Source organism: Propithecus coquereli, unplaced genomic scaffold, assembly GCF_000956105.1.
Source record: "Propithecus coquereli isolate 6110/MARCELLA unplaced genomic scaffold, Pcoq_1.0 Scaffold13, whole genome shotgun sequence".
NCBI classification, from domain to species: Eukaryota; Metazoa; Chordata; class Mammalia; order Primates; family Indriidae; genus Propithecus; species Propithecus coquereli.
The window spans coordinates 15617327-15637664 of NW_012137191.1; the positions used below are offsets into that span (position 1 = coordinate 15617327).

Sequence of the window (20338 nt, forward strand, 5' to 3'; positions counted from 1 at the left end):
TATGCTATATAAAAACAGGCAACATTAAATTATAGTGTGAGAAGTAAAGATAGTAGCTACCCTTTGGTTGGGGAAAAAGTTTCTGGAAGGAAGCATGAGAAGACCTCTGGGATGCTTTTTCTATAGATTTAGTACTTTGTGAAGTTTATGATTTGTGTACATTCTATACATATGTCCTAAGTCAATGGTTTTTCATTTAAAACATTTTTATTTTATGTTATGTTACGTAATTTCTGTTTTTTAGACAAGGTCTCACTATGTTGCCTAGGCTGGTCTTGAACTCCTGGGCGTAAGCAATCCTCCCACCTCAGCCACTCGAAGTACTGGAATTCCAGGTGTGAGCCACTGTGCCCGGCTGAAAAGATTATTGTATTATATTTATTTTTTTGAGACAGTGTGTCTCTGTCGCCCCAGGTAGTACAGTGCAGTGGCATCATTGTAGTTCACTGCAACCTCAAACTCCTGGGTTCAAGCGATCCTCCTGCCTCAGCCTCCCAAGTAGCTGAAACTATAGGTGTGCACCACCACACCCAGCTAATTTTTTCTGTTTTGTAGAGACGGGATCTTGCTCTTGCTCAGGCTGGTCTCAAACTCCCGACCTCAGGTGATCCTCCTGCCTCAGCCTCCCAGAGTGCTAGGATTACAGGCGTGAGCCACTGCACCTGGCCAGATATGTTCTTGAAATCCTATAAAATTTTGAAAATTTGAGCCATTTTTCTTATTTCACTAATTTGACCAACTTGCAGTGATTTTTGTTCATACTTAAGGCCAGGTTATATAGCCAAGTTATTTATCAGTGACCTAAATTTAATTGCATTAAAGAATATAGTAAATTGTTCATAGTAGAAATGTTGAGCTCTGTATTTTTTTTTGATGGCTTTGAAATTTGGTTTGCATTTTTAAACTCAGGATAGACTCATACAAACTGCTGGGTTTTATGGTTCACTGCCATTTATAAAGGAGTCCACTTGAAAACTGAATTCACTTAATGACTTCTGATTTTATTGAGCTAATAAGGGAAAATTTATCTTTAATTAATCTTGAGAACCTAGAAGAATACTGATGTTCTAATGAATGTTTTTTGTTGGTTAGAATGCAATATTTTTCTCTTAATAGGCCAAAACAATTTTAATATACTGGAATAGTTTTTCTGGATCTTAAAAAAAATAAAATCATAGATGAAAGTATATAATTCATTCTTTTTTAAATAAAAGGAACAAATAATATAATTCATCCTGACTCTAATTCCAGGAATTTTTTTTACTATGAAGATTAATTTTTTCTTAAAGAATATAGCTCTAAATGCTATAATACAAATAAATAAAAATAGTACCTTTTAAAAATTGAAATTTAAATTATATTTCTGAAAAGTAATGCTTTCTGTAGACTTGACACTATCATTGAAATTTGACTAAGAAAAACATATTATGCAGGGTAAATAGAATTAAAACAGTATACTGAATTTACTTTTTTTGGTGGGGCATTTCTCAATTTAGGTTTTGCAGATTGACGATGTCACAATAAAACTAAGTGCTTTAAAGGCAATCTTTGACCAGCTGATGATGTTTGGGATCGAACCATTTAAAACTAAAAAAATCAAAGACCTTCAGCGTGAAGGTACAGAAATAAACAGTGATGACGAGCAGGAGTCAAGAGAAGTTGAAGAGACTGCTACAGCTAAGAATGTTCTGAAACTCCTTTCCGATTTCTTAGATAGTGAGGTAAGATGTAATCCAGCCCTATGATTATGAAATATCATTTTCAGCATGTATTTGTTTATGCTCTTTATATTTTATTTTTTACTAAAGTTTAAGCTCGGACCAAAATTTTTTATTTTGCTTTTTGAGTATCTTAATTAAATCCCAACTTTCACTTGAAACATACCTTATTTCTCACTATCAAATTGTGTGTGCAAAGAATTGAAGTGTAAACAAAAATTAAATGACTTAATGTTAAAGGGGGTTATTAATTTTTCATCTTTTACCCTGTCTTTGTGATTTAGGGACTTTAAGTTTTTTCCCCAAGAGTTTTAAGAAATAGTTTAGATAATTTTACATTGGGTGAGTAGAAGATGTAACATAGATTATGAGATTGGATCTCTCTTCTTAAGGTACTCTTGAACTACCATTTTTATAGCAAATATAAGCATTTAACTGATTTAAACATTTTTATACAGATTGTATTTTTCTCATTGAGGTGAAAGTGGTAAAGCAAAACTAACAATTTTAAAATGAACATTTCATTGGCATTTAGTGCATTCACAATGTAGTGCAACTACTATCTGTAATTTAAAAACATTTTCATCATCCCAAAAGGAAACTGTACCCATCAAGCAATTGTTCCCCATTCCCCCTCTGCCAGCCCCTGACAACAGCCAATCTGCACTCTGTCTCTATGGATTTAACTATTCTGGATATTTCATTTAAATGGAATTGTATAATATGTGATTTTTTGTGTCTGGCTTCTATCATTTGGGGTAATGTTTTTGAGGTTCATCCACATCGTAGTTTCATCAGTATTCATTCCTTTTTATGGCTGAATATTCCATTTTATGTATGTAGCACAATTTGTTTATCCATTCATCCACTAGACTAGGCTGTTCTCCCTTTTGGCTATTACTAATAGTGCCGCTATGAACATGCATGTATGTGTGTTTGAGTACCTGTTTTCAATTCTTCTGGGTATATACCTAGGAGTCAAATTGCTGAGTCATATAGAAATTCTTTGTTTAACTTTCTGAGAACCTGCCAAACTTGTTCAGAGTGGCTGAACCATTTTACATTACCACGTTCAATGTACAAAGTTTCCAATATCTCCACATCCTTGTCAATACTTATTTTCCATTTTTAAAATTTATATTAATAGCTCTCTTAGTATATGTGAAGTGTGGTAGCTGATTGTGGTTTTGATTTGCATTTCCCTAATGACTAATGATATTGACTATGTTTTCATCTGCTTCTTGGTCATTTGTATATCTTGTTTGGAGATGGCCCTTGTCATGTTTAAATTGGGTTGGTTGTCTGTATGGAGTTCTTTCTATAGTCTGGGCAGTAGATCTTTATCAGATACATAATTTGCAAATATTCTATATCATAGGCTATCTTTTCACTTTCTTGATAATGTCCTTAGATATATACATATTTTTAATTTGGGGGAAGACTATTTTCATTTTGTTGCTTGACATTTTGGTGTCATATAAGAATCCATTACCAAGCCCAAGTTTTGAAGATTTATCCCTTTGTTTTCTTCTAAGAGTTTTATAGTTTTAGCTTTTATATTTAGGCTGTTGGTACATTTTCAGTTAATATTGTATATGGTGCAAGGTAAGGGTCCAGATTCATTCTTTTGCCTGTGTGCATCCAGTTGTCTTTTCCTTTTTCTTCTCTGTTTGTTTTGGTTACTCTTTCTAGGAATGCCTTTTTCTACTTGTATACCTTCTGTTCACATTCTACCCATTATTCAGACACATTGCCACTCCCGTCTCTGGAGCTCTTGTTTATAGGCACCTCCCTCTGCTGACAGAGATGGTTGCTGAAGGTTTTCTATGTCTTAGAAATGCTAAGCATTTAAATACATATTTTATTTTCCCAACATTTATAAAAGGCTTTTTGGTTCTTCTAAAGAATTTTAAGGGAATTGAAATTTTCATGGCTAGACTAAAGATTTGTCTGACGTTATTAAATGTGTCTAAGATCGTTAGTCAGCCATGAAGAAACAAAATGTTTTTATGTGCCTTTAACAAATTCATAATCACATTTTTGGATTAGTTCACACAAAAATATAGGATTGGCTACATTGTGAGGCTTATATAAAAATGAAATACAAATAAATTCCTTCTAATGAATGTCATTTTTATTAGGTATCTGAGCTTAGGACAGGAGCTGCAGAAGGATTAGCCAAGCTAATGTTCTCTGGGCTTTTGGTCAGCAGCAGGATTCTTTCTCGTCTTATTTTGTTATGGTACAATCCTGTGACTGAAGAGGATGTTCGACTTCGACATTGCCTAGGCGTGTTCTTCCCCATGTTCGCATATGCCAGCAGGTATGGAGTCATACTGATAAATCAAAATCTGATTTGAAGTCAAATTCATATCCCCTGTGAGTTATATCTATAATGACATTTTGTTGTTATGCTTTCTTTCTTCAGTGGATAAATAATGAAATGAGAAGAACTTATGTAGATTTTATCTACCTAAGTTACTTGGCTCTTTCCTAGATGAAAATGTATTTTATCTTGTTGGTTGAATTTTATACCTAAGTTTTTAGAATCATGCCTTTTCTCTCATCAAATAATGTTTTGCCAACATACTGTCAAATTTTTTCAATAGGACTAATCAGGAATGCTTTGAAGAAGCCTTTCTTCCAACTGTGCAAACACTGGCCAATGCCCCTGCATCTTCTCCTTTAGCTGAAATAGATATTACAAATGTTGCTGAGTTACTTGTAGATTTGACAAGACCAAGTACATTAAATCCTCAGGCCAAGAATTCCCAAGATTATCAGGTGGGTGAGTATGTTGGCCTTGTGCGTGTAGATTACTGTTGTTTTGGTAAAGTAATTTCTTTCAAAGATTCTTTGAAATAGTGAGGAGCTGCATTTTGGTCTTGAGACTTGTGTCTCAAGCATATAACACAAAGTACAAAAAATGAAGGAAATCTTTTGGGAAATGTGGAAAAATCATATGAAAATTGAAGTAATCAACGCTAACATTTTTGTTAATAAGTTACCAAAAATGCATCACCTTCACTATCCCCCTCCCAACCTAGTACTGGCTGTTAACCACTCACAAGTAATGATCTATGTTATCTAGGACTTGTTGAATCTTCAAATATTGGCTTACCTGCTATGCTGCTGATACAAGGAAGGAGAATTCAAAAAATAGAACTCGCCTCAAGCTTATTTTGATTTTGTCATTTAAAGAAGATAAGTCAGTTGCAAACTGACCCAGAAATTGAACTTAAGCTGGGTGTTTAAATCTTTTAATGACATTTGGTCAAACTTGTTACCACTTTTGAAATTTAATGTATTAATGACTTCAGATGCTAACTGATTAAGATGATAGTGTTGCTATTTTTGTTTTATATCTATTCAATATTTAGTGACTGCATACTCTGTTCAAGTCACAATGTTACATGCTATTGGAAAGATAAAATTACAAAGGATATTAGGCAAAATATGATAAGGGTCAGTGATATTGCTACTAACTGCTTTAGGACAGTGGTCCCCAACCCCTAGTCCTGTTAGGGATCAGGCTACTGTGCTGCACCTGTCCCTGGAAAAATTGCCATCCATGAAACCGGTCCCTGGTGCCAAAAAGGAGGTGGGCTGCTGTTTTAGGACTTTATAGAGAAGGGCAAGATTCATGTGGTAGGAATGATGAGTACAGCATTGAAACTCATTGAGTAAAAAATTCAATTAGGCCTTGTTGGGATTCAGGGATTGGTTTGATTAGAGAAGAAAGATGTTTTAGTAAAGGTGATAAATGTGGGTGATTATGCAAACCACGTTGGAACTGTAGAAAAATTATTCTGGCTTAGGATCCTGAATATGACTATTAGGGCAGAACATTGTGAGTAGATTATAGATTGCATGAAAGGCCAAGGTAGGGGATTTGGGAATGAATGACTATTCAGGGCTTATGATGAAAGGGTTAATGAGATGAAAGCTACTTATTAGGAAGATTAATTTGGTGGTCAGTATGGTTATATGAGGTAAATTAATGAGAGGAAAGCAAACAATAAAGAAAGTAGTTAAAAAGCATGTATAATTAGCTTATAGAGAAAGAACAGTAGAAAGTGAAAAGAATAGAAATTGACATAGTAAAAAAAAATTATGAATAGAAGAATCTAAAGCTTGAGAGGCAAGGGAGATGGAGGAGTCCTAGAAAACTCTAGGGTCTTAAGTACGGGTAACAGAAGACTTCAGAGAAGCTGTTGACATAGTTTGTTGGGGAGCACTCTAATGGTCAGCATTTTGGAAGTGTGAGGGAAGTAGGTTGTGGCATAGGGCTAAGTTGCCCTGAAAGCAAAGGCTCTAGCTGATCCTAGTTCCAGCACTGGGATGTTGCTTTGAGTTGTCTATCGTTCAGACAAGCTGGCCCATTGTGCCTGTGCATTGGGCAGTCGTTGGATGTGGACTAACGCTTAGGGGAACAAGTGTGACCTTGGGTAAAGCCTACTGTCCAGATTAGTTTTTTTTTTTTTTTTAATTTTTTTCTTTCATTTTTTGTCCAGATCAGTTCTGCAGTTGGTAACCTTTAACCTCCCAAACACGTAGCAATTGGAGTGTAAGTGCTTCATTCCTAAAGAGTGGTGGATCTGGGCTCTGTCACAGCATCGACCACAAGAAGTCAAGAAAGTGGAGTTTATTTGGGGGCTGGGCTGGGATGTTAAATTTGGTTTTAGACATTTTGCACTTGGGATTATGGCAAGATAATTAGTTGGAAATGTTTGTTAGATGTGTAGGACTGTATTATAATCATATCATTTTCAATTTACAAAAAATTTTCTCTTAATTTTCTAGGCTTTAACAGTACATGACAATTTGGCTATAAAAATATGCAATGAGATCCTAACAAGTCCATGTTCACCAGAAATTCGGGTCTATACAAAAGTCTTGAGTTCTTTAGAACTCAGTAGCAATCTTGCAAAAGATCTTCTGGTTCTATTGAATGAGATTCTGGAGGTAAAGTAGTTTCTAATTACTTTGAATTAGTGTGTGTTTATATTTATCAATGTAGAATTTATATAGTTGTATTAAATTATACATATGTTAGCATATTGTGACTTTTGCTCATTTGAAGTATATTTCTAAATTTCATATGATTTTTAGAATGTTTTTAAACAACTTGGTATGTATTGGTATATAACTTTTTTTCAAAGAAGATTAGAAAATGCCATGTTTACAAAATGTTAATGTTTTCTTTTATAGCAAGTAAAAGATAGAACATGTCTGAGAGCTTTGGAGAAAATCAAGATTCAGTTAGAAAAAGGAAATAAAGAATTTGGTGACCAAATCTTAGCAGCACATGATACTAACACGACTACAACTATTTTTCAAAACAAAGATGGTAACGACATACTGACCTGAATATTTATAAGATTCTGTCCTTTTCATCTTTTCTGAGATATTTTTTTTCCCTAACGAGTTTGGTTGGATTTCAGAAATGAGTGAACATTTTTTCTAATTAATCCCCTTGCGAAAGAGTATTACTGATAAGTGTTTATTCTACTTTTCAAGTTTTTTTGTATATGTTTCTCACCATATGACTATCTTTTGAGTTTTGCTTGTTTTCTAGTATTCACAAGTTTTGGAATAGTGATTTATGATAACCTTTCAATAGCTACTAATGGGACTGTTTGTCATTTTAGTTTTATGAAAAGTGGACTTGAAAAGACCATTTAAAATGTTTTATGAGGCTATCTTTTATTGATATTGTTATATTATTTCCCTTAATAGAAGAGAATAAGGAAGTATATATGACTCCTCTCAGGGAAGTAAAGACAGCCCGACCGTCAAAGTCCACTCAGCTGAAGATTAACAGAGGTAGTGTATGGATTGACTAGTTTCATAATGAGCAATTTTTAATTTTATCTTCCAATGAAAAATATTAAATACGTATTTTGCAAGTTTCCCCATCTTTGTTTACTTCATGATAAAGGTCTTTAAATGTCTTAGGTATCCTTAACTTCTTTTTAATTCTTTTAATTGTTATCAATTTTTCCTTTGTGTCTAAAGATTATAAAATCAGTGTTGCCCCAAGTGCTTTTGATTGCAAAGTCATATTGTAAAGGACGAGTTGGGTTAAATTAAGATTTGATTAAATGATGGTTTTATATTATCAGTTTTTTATGTTCCATCATTTATATGACTAAGTTATTTTCCTTTTATCCCCGTAGTATTTTTCTGAGCTGTGTTTTCCTTCTCATCTTTTTCATATTTTCCCAACTTATTATTTCCCAAGGGATATCCAACAATAGGGGATTTGTTGGAATAAAGTTAATATTGACTACTAGGGGATCACTTGGAAAAAAATATGAAATTCAAGATCTTTTTATTGTTTTATTATTTCCTTATTACAAAAGCAATGCATGCTTATTACAGAAGAATCAAAGTACATCCAAGCAAACTACTATAAAGAACACTAATAATCCCACCCATGAGCCAACCATGATTTTAACCTTTGAAAATTTTTTATGACTTTTTTCTATGTAGATTTAATTTTTTTCTAATATAGAATCTGGCCTCAATATTTACCAATGAATTATTTAAATATCAATTGCTGGATATTGTTTCAAATTAGTCCCATATTGTTGGATGTTTTCTTGGGGATAAATACAGTAGTAAAAGCAAATAAAGGGTGGAAAAAAACCAAAAAAAAACCAAGTCTAACATGAGCAAGTAGGGTATATAATTTTCAAACAAATTGTCATATTGAACAATTTGGTTTTGATCAGATTGCTTTTAGTCAGATAATATACCGGAAGAACGCCATCCTTTTTTTTTTTAATAGTCGAAACTTCATGTATTCATGTTCTATCATAAATGAGCAACGTAACAAGCCAACTTTGTCTTCTTATCCTTGTAAATTTTAACAAGTATAATTGATGCAGCCCCCAAGGTTCTTTCTAGTTTTTACATTGAAATATATTTTAGAACACATATTTGAATTGGCCATGTACATGTTTAAATATTTTACAAGAAGCCATTATAACCTTACTAATTAAAGTTCTATTTCTTTAGGACCTGTTTATGGACCTAACCTACCTTTCTATTCTAGCCTTAATTTTCGTTAGTTTCTCCACACACCTTGTGCTATAGTCATAATAAACATACTTTCTTTATATAGCATGTGTTTTTTATGCTTCTGTCCCCAAATATATTGAACTAAAATTTGCCTCCTCCTAACTTGCTCAAAATTTCCCTATTTTCCCTCATCCCCTTATAAATGCTTACAAAGGAAATTAATGTAAATTTTAATCTTGTTTGGGTTCCTTTTCTCTGTGGTGGTATGGTGGCTGGGAACAAGGAGGAAATGTGTTAAAAACAAAGAATTTAGCCCAGAAACTAGATTAAAAATAATAAGCAATTAATAATAAATTTTGATAATTATACTGTCTTAAAGGACAGAGAAAAGTGACAGCTTCAGCTGGGATGAACAGGAAACGTCAGACTGCTGGGGCTGACTCTGAAAGGTATGTTATGCTTGTCTAGAGTATATAAAGTGGCCTGTCTTCATTTTTTATGTCTGAAAGTAGAAAAATTATAATTTTCTTGTGAATGAGAGAAACTCAGTATATAACAAGATAGTGAAAACTGTAAATAGCTATGTCTTGGATGTGTAGTCTAAAATTCCATTATCAAGAGCATTTGACTTATGGCTTGTTTGCATTTGCCTGTTAGTTGGCATGGCGTTGTAGTACTGTCTTTAATATGTTGTCTGGGTTTATATTACCACTTCTAATTATATGACTTTGCTTGTATGACTCCTTTAATCTTGATTTAGCAAACTCAATGATTTAGACATTTGGGTTCTCTACATTTATAATGAAAATAATTTGGATTTATTGTGTGGTAAAGTGTTTATTTTTGGTTTCTGTCAGTTAAGCCCTTGTTGGAGCTGAAAGTTTGTAGCTGTCTTGCATTCATCCATTCATTGCTAAAACTGTATTATTTTCAGTACATATCATTAGATTGTCTTGATTAAATTTAAAGTATCTTTTTTTTTTGAGGAAACTTTTTGTTACTGTGTTTATTGCCTAAACCAAGGGAACTTAACTTTGTTTTCACTTCCTGAGTTCCAAAGAAACCTCTTTTGGATAGTTATGGTCCCTGTTTAATTATAAGCTTCATTTTAAAAGTTTGGTGGGTTTTTTTTCTTTTTTTACTGTGTGACACCAGGTTCCATATAGTATATAAAAACATTAGCTAGGTTTTCAGTGATTCACTTTGCTGGATAGCCAGTCAGTGCTTTTTGGTTATTGTTTAAAAGTTTAATTTTAAGCTTAGTTAATGGAATCAGGGTATCAATTACACACTGATAGAATGTGAGACTGAAACAAAAAAGTTTTGTTTATAAATAAACTGGTTTTAAAGCTTGTATCTAAACTGGTATGTTTTCAACATCTGTTTAGTGATCATGAAGCTCCTGAACCAGAATCAGAAATGAAGATGAGATTACCAAGACGAGCCAAAACAGCAGCACTAGAAAAAAGTAAACTTAACCTTGCACAATTTCTCAATTAAGATATAAATCAGGAGAGATAATGGAGATGGAGTCCTTTAAAATTATGTTCAGTTCTTTGCTTTAATAAAGTTATCCTTGTGTCAAAATCAGAAAAAGCCTGATGTCTTTCTGAAGACTTTCTGCTGTGTGAGTCCACAATATTTTGACTTGGGTTAAAGCATTAGGACAGCATCTGTCATTGTGGTCCAAAGACCACCTGCATCAGTGACACAGATTTGTTTATTAGAATCTAAGGTGGGTCTGGAAATCTGTTTTTTAAATAGGCTCCCCAGGTGATTGTTATGAACTCTTATGTTTAATATCATGGCATTATGGGAAACTTCAGTGTACCTAGCTACTAGTAGCTTGCATTGGGAAGCTTATGACTTAGGTGGGAAGATTCAACCTAGATGAAAATGCCTCAGAACACATTTAACAAGTGACATTTTAAGGGCAAATGAAGTAGTACAAACTGGCTAGAAAGGAGCTTATTAGCAGTGAGGAGGACCAGTATAAAGTTCAACAGTTATATACTACATTTTTGATAATGCTACCTGCCTCTTCCTAGGGTGTTTGCATATGGGAGCCCTTATTTGTGAGTTTCCTGGGTTAGGGATGTCTACATAAATATATATAAATCATGAAGCTGCTTCCTATGTTTTTGGCATAACAAAATGTTTTATTTGCTGTGGATAATAAATAATACTAGTGGGGAAAGATGTGACAGGAAATCCTCTTTATACACTAATTTGTGAGCACTTTCTTCACTGTCAGTTTCATTTACCATCTTTTGAAATTGGTCCTCTTTTCTTCTGTAAGACCCAGCAAAATACCTTTCTTATCCTCTGGTAATTACCTTTTTTCTTTATTATTCAAAATAGAAATGTCCTAACATGGATCTGTTTTAATAATTGTGCTTTTAGGGATTATTTACCAGAGGCCATTTATTTAGTTCTAAGATGGAGCTAAAGTAAGATCACTGGTTTTTAGACCCACATTGCTATATTATATACATATGTGCTTTTATGGAACTAAGAAATATAGTCAAAGTGACAAAGCAAGAATGCTTATTAAGCAAAAGGAAAACATGGTAATGATGTAAATCAATGAAAAGTAGATGATTGTTCTGCATTCTGTTGGCTCTGTGTCTTCCTGTGCTTTAAATTCCTTATGAGTTGTCTTTTGTTAAATCCCTGTCATTTTAAAAATTGTGGGGGAGGGTAGGGAGAAAGAAAGACTGAAAAGGTACATAAAATGTGCTGTAAGGAAAAGTCTTTAGAAACATAATAAAGTAAAATCCCATTTACACATGGCCAGGCCATCCAAAAGGAAAGGAGCCATGTTCTTTTATGGACCACCATACCAAAGCTTGCTTTCTGTAATATCGAAAAAATAAACTCAAGCACCAGACTTTTAGTGTTCCTACTATTTGATTTTTAGACACAATCATGTAGCCATTACTGAAGCTGTGCTTTTGTACTATTAAGAGTTAAAGGTAGGGAATATCCTGCATCTAGAAGACATTCCTTTAAACTTTAAAATAAATGGCTAAAATACAGATGTAAATCCATTCATCATTTTTCATTTAAAACTGGTAATTTACAGAAACCAAACAGTATTCTTGTCTATCAAGAGGCACAGATTTGCTGAAGAGTAAATATGAAATTGTGCCATTGCTCTTACAGCCCACATACCATAGGGTTAAAATACAGAGAAAGAACGATGAGCTCATTCTCCTGTGAATGGAAACATGCTACTTGATGATAGTAGACTATGATCAATTTCTTTTCTATACATATATAACTTTGAAAGAGATTTACTTCCAAGAGATACTTCTTTTATCAGTTTGCTTCGAGGTAGTTGGTATCCACCTGTTTTACAACTGTTCATGGGTCAGGTCATCATCACAAATCTTTACAATACTAGCTTTCTAAATCACACTATGTGTTATATATTAAAACTTTGTGCACAGAAATAAAACTGGGGACAATTATGTATTTAAACAGGGCATAAAAAATTCACAAAATACCATTAAAAAGAGAAACATCAAAATCTGTACTGCAAAATTCCACAATGGTCTGGTGTAAAACATGTAAAAAAAAATACGAAGAATATAATCAATGATTAATGCTAATGATTTAATATAAAGACATCACAGGACTAGAAATCTTTCAAGATCAATTGATAAACGCTTATTGTTCAGCAGAAAGAATACTGACATACAAAATAAGGATAGTGCAAGAACTGCATTCTATTTCTCTTCGCTTTTGAGATTTTGGTTATGAACTGTACAGCTTGCTAGAGATGCTGCTGTCAAATTCAGATTCCATTCAATGGGACGATTAAGGCACATCTTAATGGGGCTCAAAGGGCGGCTTGCTGTGTTCCCATCAGACAAATTCAGTTTCTCATCAGTTTTCATTTGTAGCATGCTGTAAGAAAAAGCGTAAGGCATTTTAGTTTTAATTTCAGAAATTATCAGTCTTATAAAAGAACATTCAGTAATATCATTGTTTGGACCTCTAACCATTATCATAAGTAAAACATTTACCATCCTTAAAGTACCTTAAAGTTTTATCTCCTACCTCCTTACTGAACGGAATACAATGAAGTATGCTATGTAAGCTTGGTATCTTTAGAGGTCACTCACATACCACTGGACAAAAAACTTCACTGTATGTAAAAATTACATCACTATATGTCAGAAAGGACATTATTGAACCTGCTGAGCCTGGCAGGATTCAACCATTTTAACTTGTCTTTTAATGGATCAAGACCAGAGCCACTTTGAGAAAAGAAGGAATTAACATTTGTTGAACGCCTACTATGTTCTAGCCACATTCACATGTATCATCTCATTTGAATTTCATAAAAGCAAGGTTGGTATAGTCATCCTCAAAATAAAAAAAAATTAAGTCTCAGTTAAATGCAAATATGCAATCACCTGCCTGGAATTAGAATACAGCTCTTACTCTTTCCCTTATGCTTGTCTACTAGATCTGTGATGAGGCTGGAAGTCATCAGGAGTAAAAAACACGATTTTGATGGTGAAAGAGTATCAGGTTGTCTAGACTGCGTGGAGGCCAGCTCATCAGAGGAACACATGGCATCCACTGAATACTAATTCTGGTTGCCTGGTTGAAAAAAATTTTATGTTAAAGGAAAAGTTGGCTTATCTGGATTTATACTAGCTTGGTCAGATTTCCACATTGTTCCCTAATGTACACCCTCTGTTTTGGGCAGCCTGGTGTCTTATTTCACAGACACAGTGGGGTCAGGAGCACAGTCCCTTCTGTTCCTGAATGTTGTTCCCACCTAAAGAATCTTGTCTTCCACCCTGCTTAACCAAACCTTACCCATGCTTCAAGGCCTAACCCAAATCTCACATCTCTAAACTTGTTCTCAGTATTTAGTAAAACATTAATCTCGTCTAGATCTGAAGCAAAGGATGTTAACATTCTTATCTTTTTTCTTTTCTACCTGGTCTAATATCAATTCTGAAAACATTCTTACCTCTATTAAAATAAGCAGTGCTGCATACACAGCTGCTCAAAAATTCAACAAACGTAATAAAACTCATATTAAAACATCTGGGACAGAGTGCTACTCTTTAGAATAACAGAAACTTGAGAGTCAAAAGAGTAGTTAGTCCATTATGTGTAAAGCACAGGTAATTCCTAGTTGTAAATATTACTTATAATTCACATCTTCAGAATGTTTATAAGTTATTTAATAGGTTTCTATACATTAGCTCATTTGACATTTAACTGTGGTTAGCTCAATTAGACTACATCACTCCTAAGCTTTCTCCAACTGCAAGTGTACAAATCTTTCTATTAGTAATGAGGAAACAGGTATCTGGTATATAAGTGACATGACAGAGTTGGGAAGTCCAGCATCCAGACTCCAGTAGATTGCTCCTTGCAACCTCAACCAACTGACTCATTTGCCATTCAACAAGTCAAACTTGTTCTTAACACCAGTATCATATTCTTCCCAGGAAAACAGTCCCAGTTCTGCTTAATGAAAGGGTTTCAATTTGTATAAGTTAGATATTAGACAAAATGACAAACTACCAGGAGCTTAGCACACATCAAAAATAGTGAATCATTTTTTAAAAACCAAAACATAGAGATGGCAATTAATAAATATTTAAAATAAATCATGGCTTGATATGTGACAAATGGAAGAAATCTAAAATACAATACTCTTGTATCAGAAATATGACTTGAAAAAATTTACATTGGTTGTTAGACTGAGGTCCTCAAGGATCTCAAACTTTTGTTTTTCAAGTTAGCAAAACAGATAAAGCGGTAATGTTTTCCTTCCTTCAAGGACTGCTAGTCTTCATATTTTTATTACTTGTATTTTCAAAGCAAAAGTGTTTGATGAACACCTTTCTTAGAAACTCTAAGGCAAGCTATAAAAATACAACTATATTAATCAAAATAGCTTGGTAGATAAGTATATAAAGTATTAAACTCCAAAAAAAGAAAATGAAGGCACAGAGCAATAAATCATGGTCATAAGTAAAAACAAATTTTGATTTTTTTGCTATTTGTTTGACTAAGATACATTCATCAGAGAATAATAATACTTTACTAATACTAACATTATTCTTTTCAATACCTTAAGGCAATTTTTTTAAAAGTAACTTTCTAAACTGGTATACTACAGATTTGGGTACAAAGACCCTAGGGGTACATAAAACTATATACATGTATGGGAAGAAAATATCAATTAGTTTTGAAAAGAGTCAGATGTTACTGGTAATGCACAGATTGACATGTTTAATTCATAAATATATACTTTAAGAAAAACCAGTGGGTGTCCAAAATTTGGGTATTACTGGTATATAGAGTTCTAAGAATAGAAGAATACAGCTATCTTTTCAAATGCTGGAACCAGAGGCATTAGACTATTAGAGCTAGAAAGGACCTTTCTAGAATTTTTTTTTTTAAGACATAGGGAAACTAAGGTATAGAAAAACAAACCGCCCCTTTTCAGGGTGTCTTAAAACCAGATGTATGTGGACTCATGTAAGAACCTGGTTTTCTGATTAATCTAGTACTTAATCAGAGCACCTTTCATCCATTTTCAATACCTGAGTCAGGTTATTTAACATTTATTGAGTACCTGATAGAAAGTCCTTTTGGGATACAAAGATAAGGAAGACATAGTCCATGCTTTCAAAGAGTTTGTGGTCTAGAGGAATTTTTAATAACTATTCTATTTGAAAATAAAAATTTTGACTAGTTAGGTTTAATGTCAGAAATTTGTGGTTTAATCATACATTATACAGTGTGAAAGAAATGTTGCTCAACTTTTCTTGATATAACTTAAAATTTTTTTTAAGTTTTTTTTTGTCTTTCACGTTTTAAAATCGGTAATGCATTTGCAAAATTAAAATCAATCAGTACAAAATGTTATACAATGAAAAGAAGTCTCTATTACTACTCCTAGTCCCTCTTCTGGGGCAACTATTATTACCATTTTCTTGTGTATTCCTCCAGATAGTCTCTTCACATTGAAATATGTACACATATGTGTTTCAACTAACTCCCTTCCCCCTACACAATTCCATATACCATTCAGGATCTTAAAAAATATTTTTGATACTGTTTCATATCTGTACAACGAATACTTGATTCTTTTAACAGCTACATTCCACTCTGTGGATAAATTATAATTTATTTCATTAGTCCACAATCGATAGAGACTTTTTGGCAGTTCTATTGCATAAAATAGCAATGATGAATTGAATATTCTTGCATGTGAGCAAGTGTATCTATAGAGCTGATGTCTAGGAGAATAGCCAGACCAAAAGGTGCTTTTAAAATTTTGATAAGTTACCAAAATGTCCTATATAGACTGTGTACCATTTTATGGTACACTGACCAATATGTGAAAATGTCTTTCTTCCATCACACACTAGCCAATAATGCATAATAAAACTTACACATCTCTGAAAATCTGATAGGTTGAAAAGTGGTATGCCATTGTTTTAATTTGCATTTATCTTATGAGAAATGATAACCATATTTTCATGATTTAGAAGCTTTTTGTATTTCCTCTTCTATATTCTTTGCCAGCTGGGATGATGATCTTGTTGATGTGCAGTTACAAAAATTCTTTGTTCTATAGTGATTTACAATCCCACTCCCCTCCCATCCTGTCCAGTTTATTAGTTGTTTATATGTGCTTATGGTGATTTTGTTATAAATCCATTCTAAATTCTATGTCATCAGATTTAGTAGTCTTATGGCTTCTTTGTTTTGTATCATGATTAGAAAGCCAAAGAAGCAGCATTTAAGTCATCTGTGAGAATGTCGTTATATATATGCATATCCTGTATTCTAATGAAAGCTCAGCAGTAGTATATACGGCCATACTCTTGAGAGTAAAGAGTTGGGGAAAAGAATGTAAAGACCTGCGTCCAAGTTCTGACAATATTAAAAATCAGCCTATGACCTTGGACAAGTAACCTTAGCCTTCAGCCTCATTTTCTTCATCTGTAAGGAAAAAAAGTCACCTTCCCTACTTACCTTATAGAGTTGTGACAATCTAATGAAAGCCAATTAATGTGCTTTAAAACCGTAAGGAGCTATATACAAATGCAAAGGTTTAGTTTGCCGTTGCATATTTTGGTGAAAGGAGAAAGTAGGAGGAGAGGTACATATCATAAGTAAGGCCTCTTCTATCTCTGTCAAACTGGGAACCTAAATGGTAGGGGAAGGCTGAACAAGGTCTGAAATGGTTATCTGGACATCTAAGCCTAATTTCAATATTGCAGTCCCTAAGATGGGACCCCTACATGGACCCTAAGATGGAGTCCATCTCTACCATGTGAATGGAAGTTTATGGAGTTTATGCATTTATAAAATGTAAAAGATGGAAATCTTTTGAGGGTCATGGAAATCCAATTATCATTTGTGATTTAATGACTACTGATAATTCTAATTTTAACAAAAAAGACAAATGTTATATATCTAGCTCTAATAATTTAAACTTGTCTTACTTATTACTATAGATATTGTGATGATTCATTTCTGTCATACAGACAAACTTTAATGTTAGCTAGCCAACTTGCAGGAGACAAATTTTGGTGCAACCAAGACAGGTCTGAAAATATCATTTATAGAACAATTGCTACATGCCAGGCACTATGATAAAAGGCTTTTTTACATATCCACATTCAATCCTAACAAACAGTCACCCACTGAAGCTCAGGGAAGTAAAATGACTTACCCAAGTCATATAACTATTAATAAATGGAAGTTTTCAGGGGCTATGATCTATTACCCTATACCGCATAGTAACTTTTAGATTGTTCTAATTCTGTCATGATTCTCCCTTCATGTTAATACTCAATTCTATATTTCTTCAGAATACTTAACATGTGAGATTATTATGAACAACTGTGTGGTTTACAGGATTCAGATGAAAGGGCTATAGCTATAACCCTATCCAGGAAAGCTATATATTTAGCACATGAATTTTCCTCATGGCATTAACCAAATAAGGAGCTATTACTTGTATCCTTCAATTCCTTAAGGAGAAAAAAAAGTGTTAGGGTATAGACTGACATGTTTTTGAGAGCTACCATATATTTTTTAAACCAAGAATTTCAGGAAACACAAGTTCATATTTTCTTTTTCTTTTTTTTGAGACAGAGTCTCACTATGTTGCCCGGGCTAGAGTGCCGTGGCGTCAGCCTAGCTCACAGCAACCTCAAACTCCTGGGCTCAAGCAATCCTCCTGCCTCAGCCTCCCAAGTAGCTGGGACTACAGGCATGTGCCACCATGCCCGGCTAATTTTTTCTATATATTTTTAGTTGTCCAATTAATTTCTTTCTAATTTTTAGTAGAGACGGGGTCTCGTTCTTGCTCAGGCTGGTTTCGAACTCCTGAGCTCAAACAATCTGCCCGCCTTGGCCTCCTAGAGAGCTAGGATTACAGGCGTGAGCCACCGCGCCCAGCCACAAGTTCATATTTTCAAAGGGAGAAGTCAACTATATGGACAGATAAACTGGATTCTAGTATAGGATTAGAACTTTGAATAGTTACTCTAATATAGCAAATGCCATCAAATTTGAACTCATCTGTTTAAATCCATATTCTGGATGACAGTTTACTTTCCTCTGGAAATGGTGTCTTCTAAATGTTAATACAGTAAAAATTCACTATTTTGGTTATTATGGTTAGCTCTGTTCTGCAGCCTGATGTCTCCACAAATCTATTCAAACATCTTACAGGGTTGTTAAATGCACAAAACTAGATGAGAGAACCTTCATGAAGTAGATAAGTATATTCCTGTATTTTTGATGCAATAAAAAGTTATAAAAATTACAAATCATTGGTCTGCTAGACTGATTTTGATGGTTCCTAGATTCCAGGAAGTCTAGAAGAGGCCCTTGACACAAAACAAAGCGTTTCAGTTCTATGAGGAGCCAGCAAGTGTTCATCAGCAAGTCTGTGTGTGACTGCAGTCAGAATTTACTCATCCTTCCCTCAAACTCTTAACTAGTACCTACCTAGTATATTAGGAATATAAAAATGAATGTGATGGTGTCTGTCTTCAAGGGTTTTGCAGCTTGGGAAGGAGGCACGGAGAGAAAGTATTCATATATTACCAGAATAAAAAAATAATATGCAATAAACACAAACGAGTAACTAAGGACTAAGGTATTAAAGGGGAAGATTAATCCCAGCAGAGTGAGGAGACTAGGGAAAGAAACATTTGAAAAAGGTCTTTAGGGATAAAGATTTTAGTAAACTGGGACAAAGGGAGGATTTGTAGAGCCTGAGTTCTGATCCTGAGTCTAATCACTGACCAACTGAGTGGACATTCCTTAATCTTTCTAAGCTTTAATTTAACTGGAGAGTGAAGATTAAAGTCACCACCTCTTAATGGTAATATGATTAATAAATGAGTTTATGTAAAGCACTTTGCATAGAGAATGAAATGCATGTAAAATGACTGGCCCACTGACTGGACACATAGTAGAAACTCAATAAATGTGAGTTAATGTTAGTACTATTAACAAAACATAAGAAAGTCAAAAGGCACATGTGTCTTCACTGGGGATAAAATATGGCAGATTTATGTATGATTTGTTTCTGCAATGTCCACCATATTAGGTATTCTTATAATTTTTATAGACAGATAATACAGTGATTTAGTTTGTGTAGACAGATAACACAACAGTTTAATTTTGAATCCCTGGGCTTAAAGGGGGTCAAATATAAAAGAACCAGAGGATCTACCCAGGTAAACATGGTTTGTCGGGGTGACCACAAGGTCTAAAATTTGAGTAAATCCTTACTCTTGGTTGGCAAACAGCTAAGTTTAGATTGCACTTTTTTTTTTAAAGACAATTTATTGCAAGACTAAAATTTTCCTTTGGTAGGCTACTGATGTTAAAGGCTTTGGTAGATTTGGTAGTGGGAGATTTTATAGATTTTTTTACTTGCTTGTATTATCCGATGTGATTACTTGGAGTAGAACAACATGGTGGTTAAGAGCAAATCTTTGAAGTCCAATAGTCTCGGAATATAATCTTAAATTTGCAATTTACTATAGCCAATTTTAGGAAAATTATATTAATTTTTCTAAAATATAAAGATGACAAAGACTGGCACATGGGTATGTGTGTTTAATAATTAGTAAGTGCTGTGACTATTACAGCAAACCATGGTAGTCAAGAATTCATAAGAAAACATACAGAATGGAGAGAACAGTTTTCTGCTGAGAAATGGGATATCTGTCTGAATTTTGAGTCGAATTGGAAATGAAGGAAATTATAGTCAGATCAAGGGCACAAAATCAATGGTCTTCAGAAATCAATGAACACAGTTTGCACTGCTATGCAATTTAGAAATGATCCTTGGATGTATAGGAACAAAAAGACTTTTCCTGAATTTCTTAATGAACTTGTATATTATTAAATTAGTACAACACAAGTGAACTGTGCTTAAAGTAGTATATATATATAACAGGTATTCAAATATCTAATAAATATATGATTCAGCTACCTTTATAAAAAGAATAAAGATAGGAAATTTTAGTAATGTGAAATTAAAAGCAATTATAAAGTTATTGCCTGACATGATT

At 33.7% G+C, this 20338-nt stretch overlaps 2 protein-coding genes across 2 annotated transcripts in view; one reads left to right on the forward strand and one right to left on the reverse strand.

Annotated features, from left to right (window-relative positions):
- NCAPG (non-SMC condensin I complex, subunit G) overlaps window positions 1–10334 on the forward strand; it is a 34436-nt gene extending 24102 nt beyond the window's left edge. The window contains exons 14-21 of the mRNA XM_012638500.1: window positions 1497–1721; window positions 3860–4041; window positions 4328–4502; window positions 6522–6683; window positions 6930–7068; window positions 7458–7544; window positions 9124–9193; window positions 10133–10334. Of these exons, the coding sequence (XP_012493954.1) occupies window positions 1497–1721; window positions 3860–4041; window positions 4328–4502; window positions 6522–6683; window positions 6930–7068; window positions 7458–7544; window positions 9124–9193; window positions 10133–10244 (1152 nt within the window). The 3' untranslated portion in view covers window positions 10245–10334. The remainder of the gene's footprint in view (window positions 1–1496; window positions 1722–3859; window positions 4042–4327; window positions 4503–6521; window positions 6684–6929; window positions 7069–7457; window positions 7545–9123; window positions 9194–10132) is intronic.
- Window positions 10335–12475: 2141 nt separating this feature from the next.
- Window positions 12476–20338, reverse strand: part of LCORL (ligand dependent nuclear receptor corepressor-like) — a 174437-nt gene continuing 166574 nt past the window's right edge. The window contains exon 7 of the mRNA XM_012638499.1: window positions 12476–12656. Coding sequence (XP_012493953.1) covers window positions 12476–12656 — 181 coding nt within the window. The remainder of the gene's footprint in view (window positions 12657–20338) is intronic.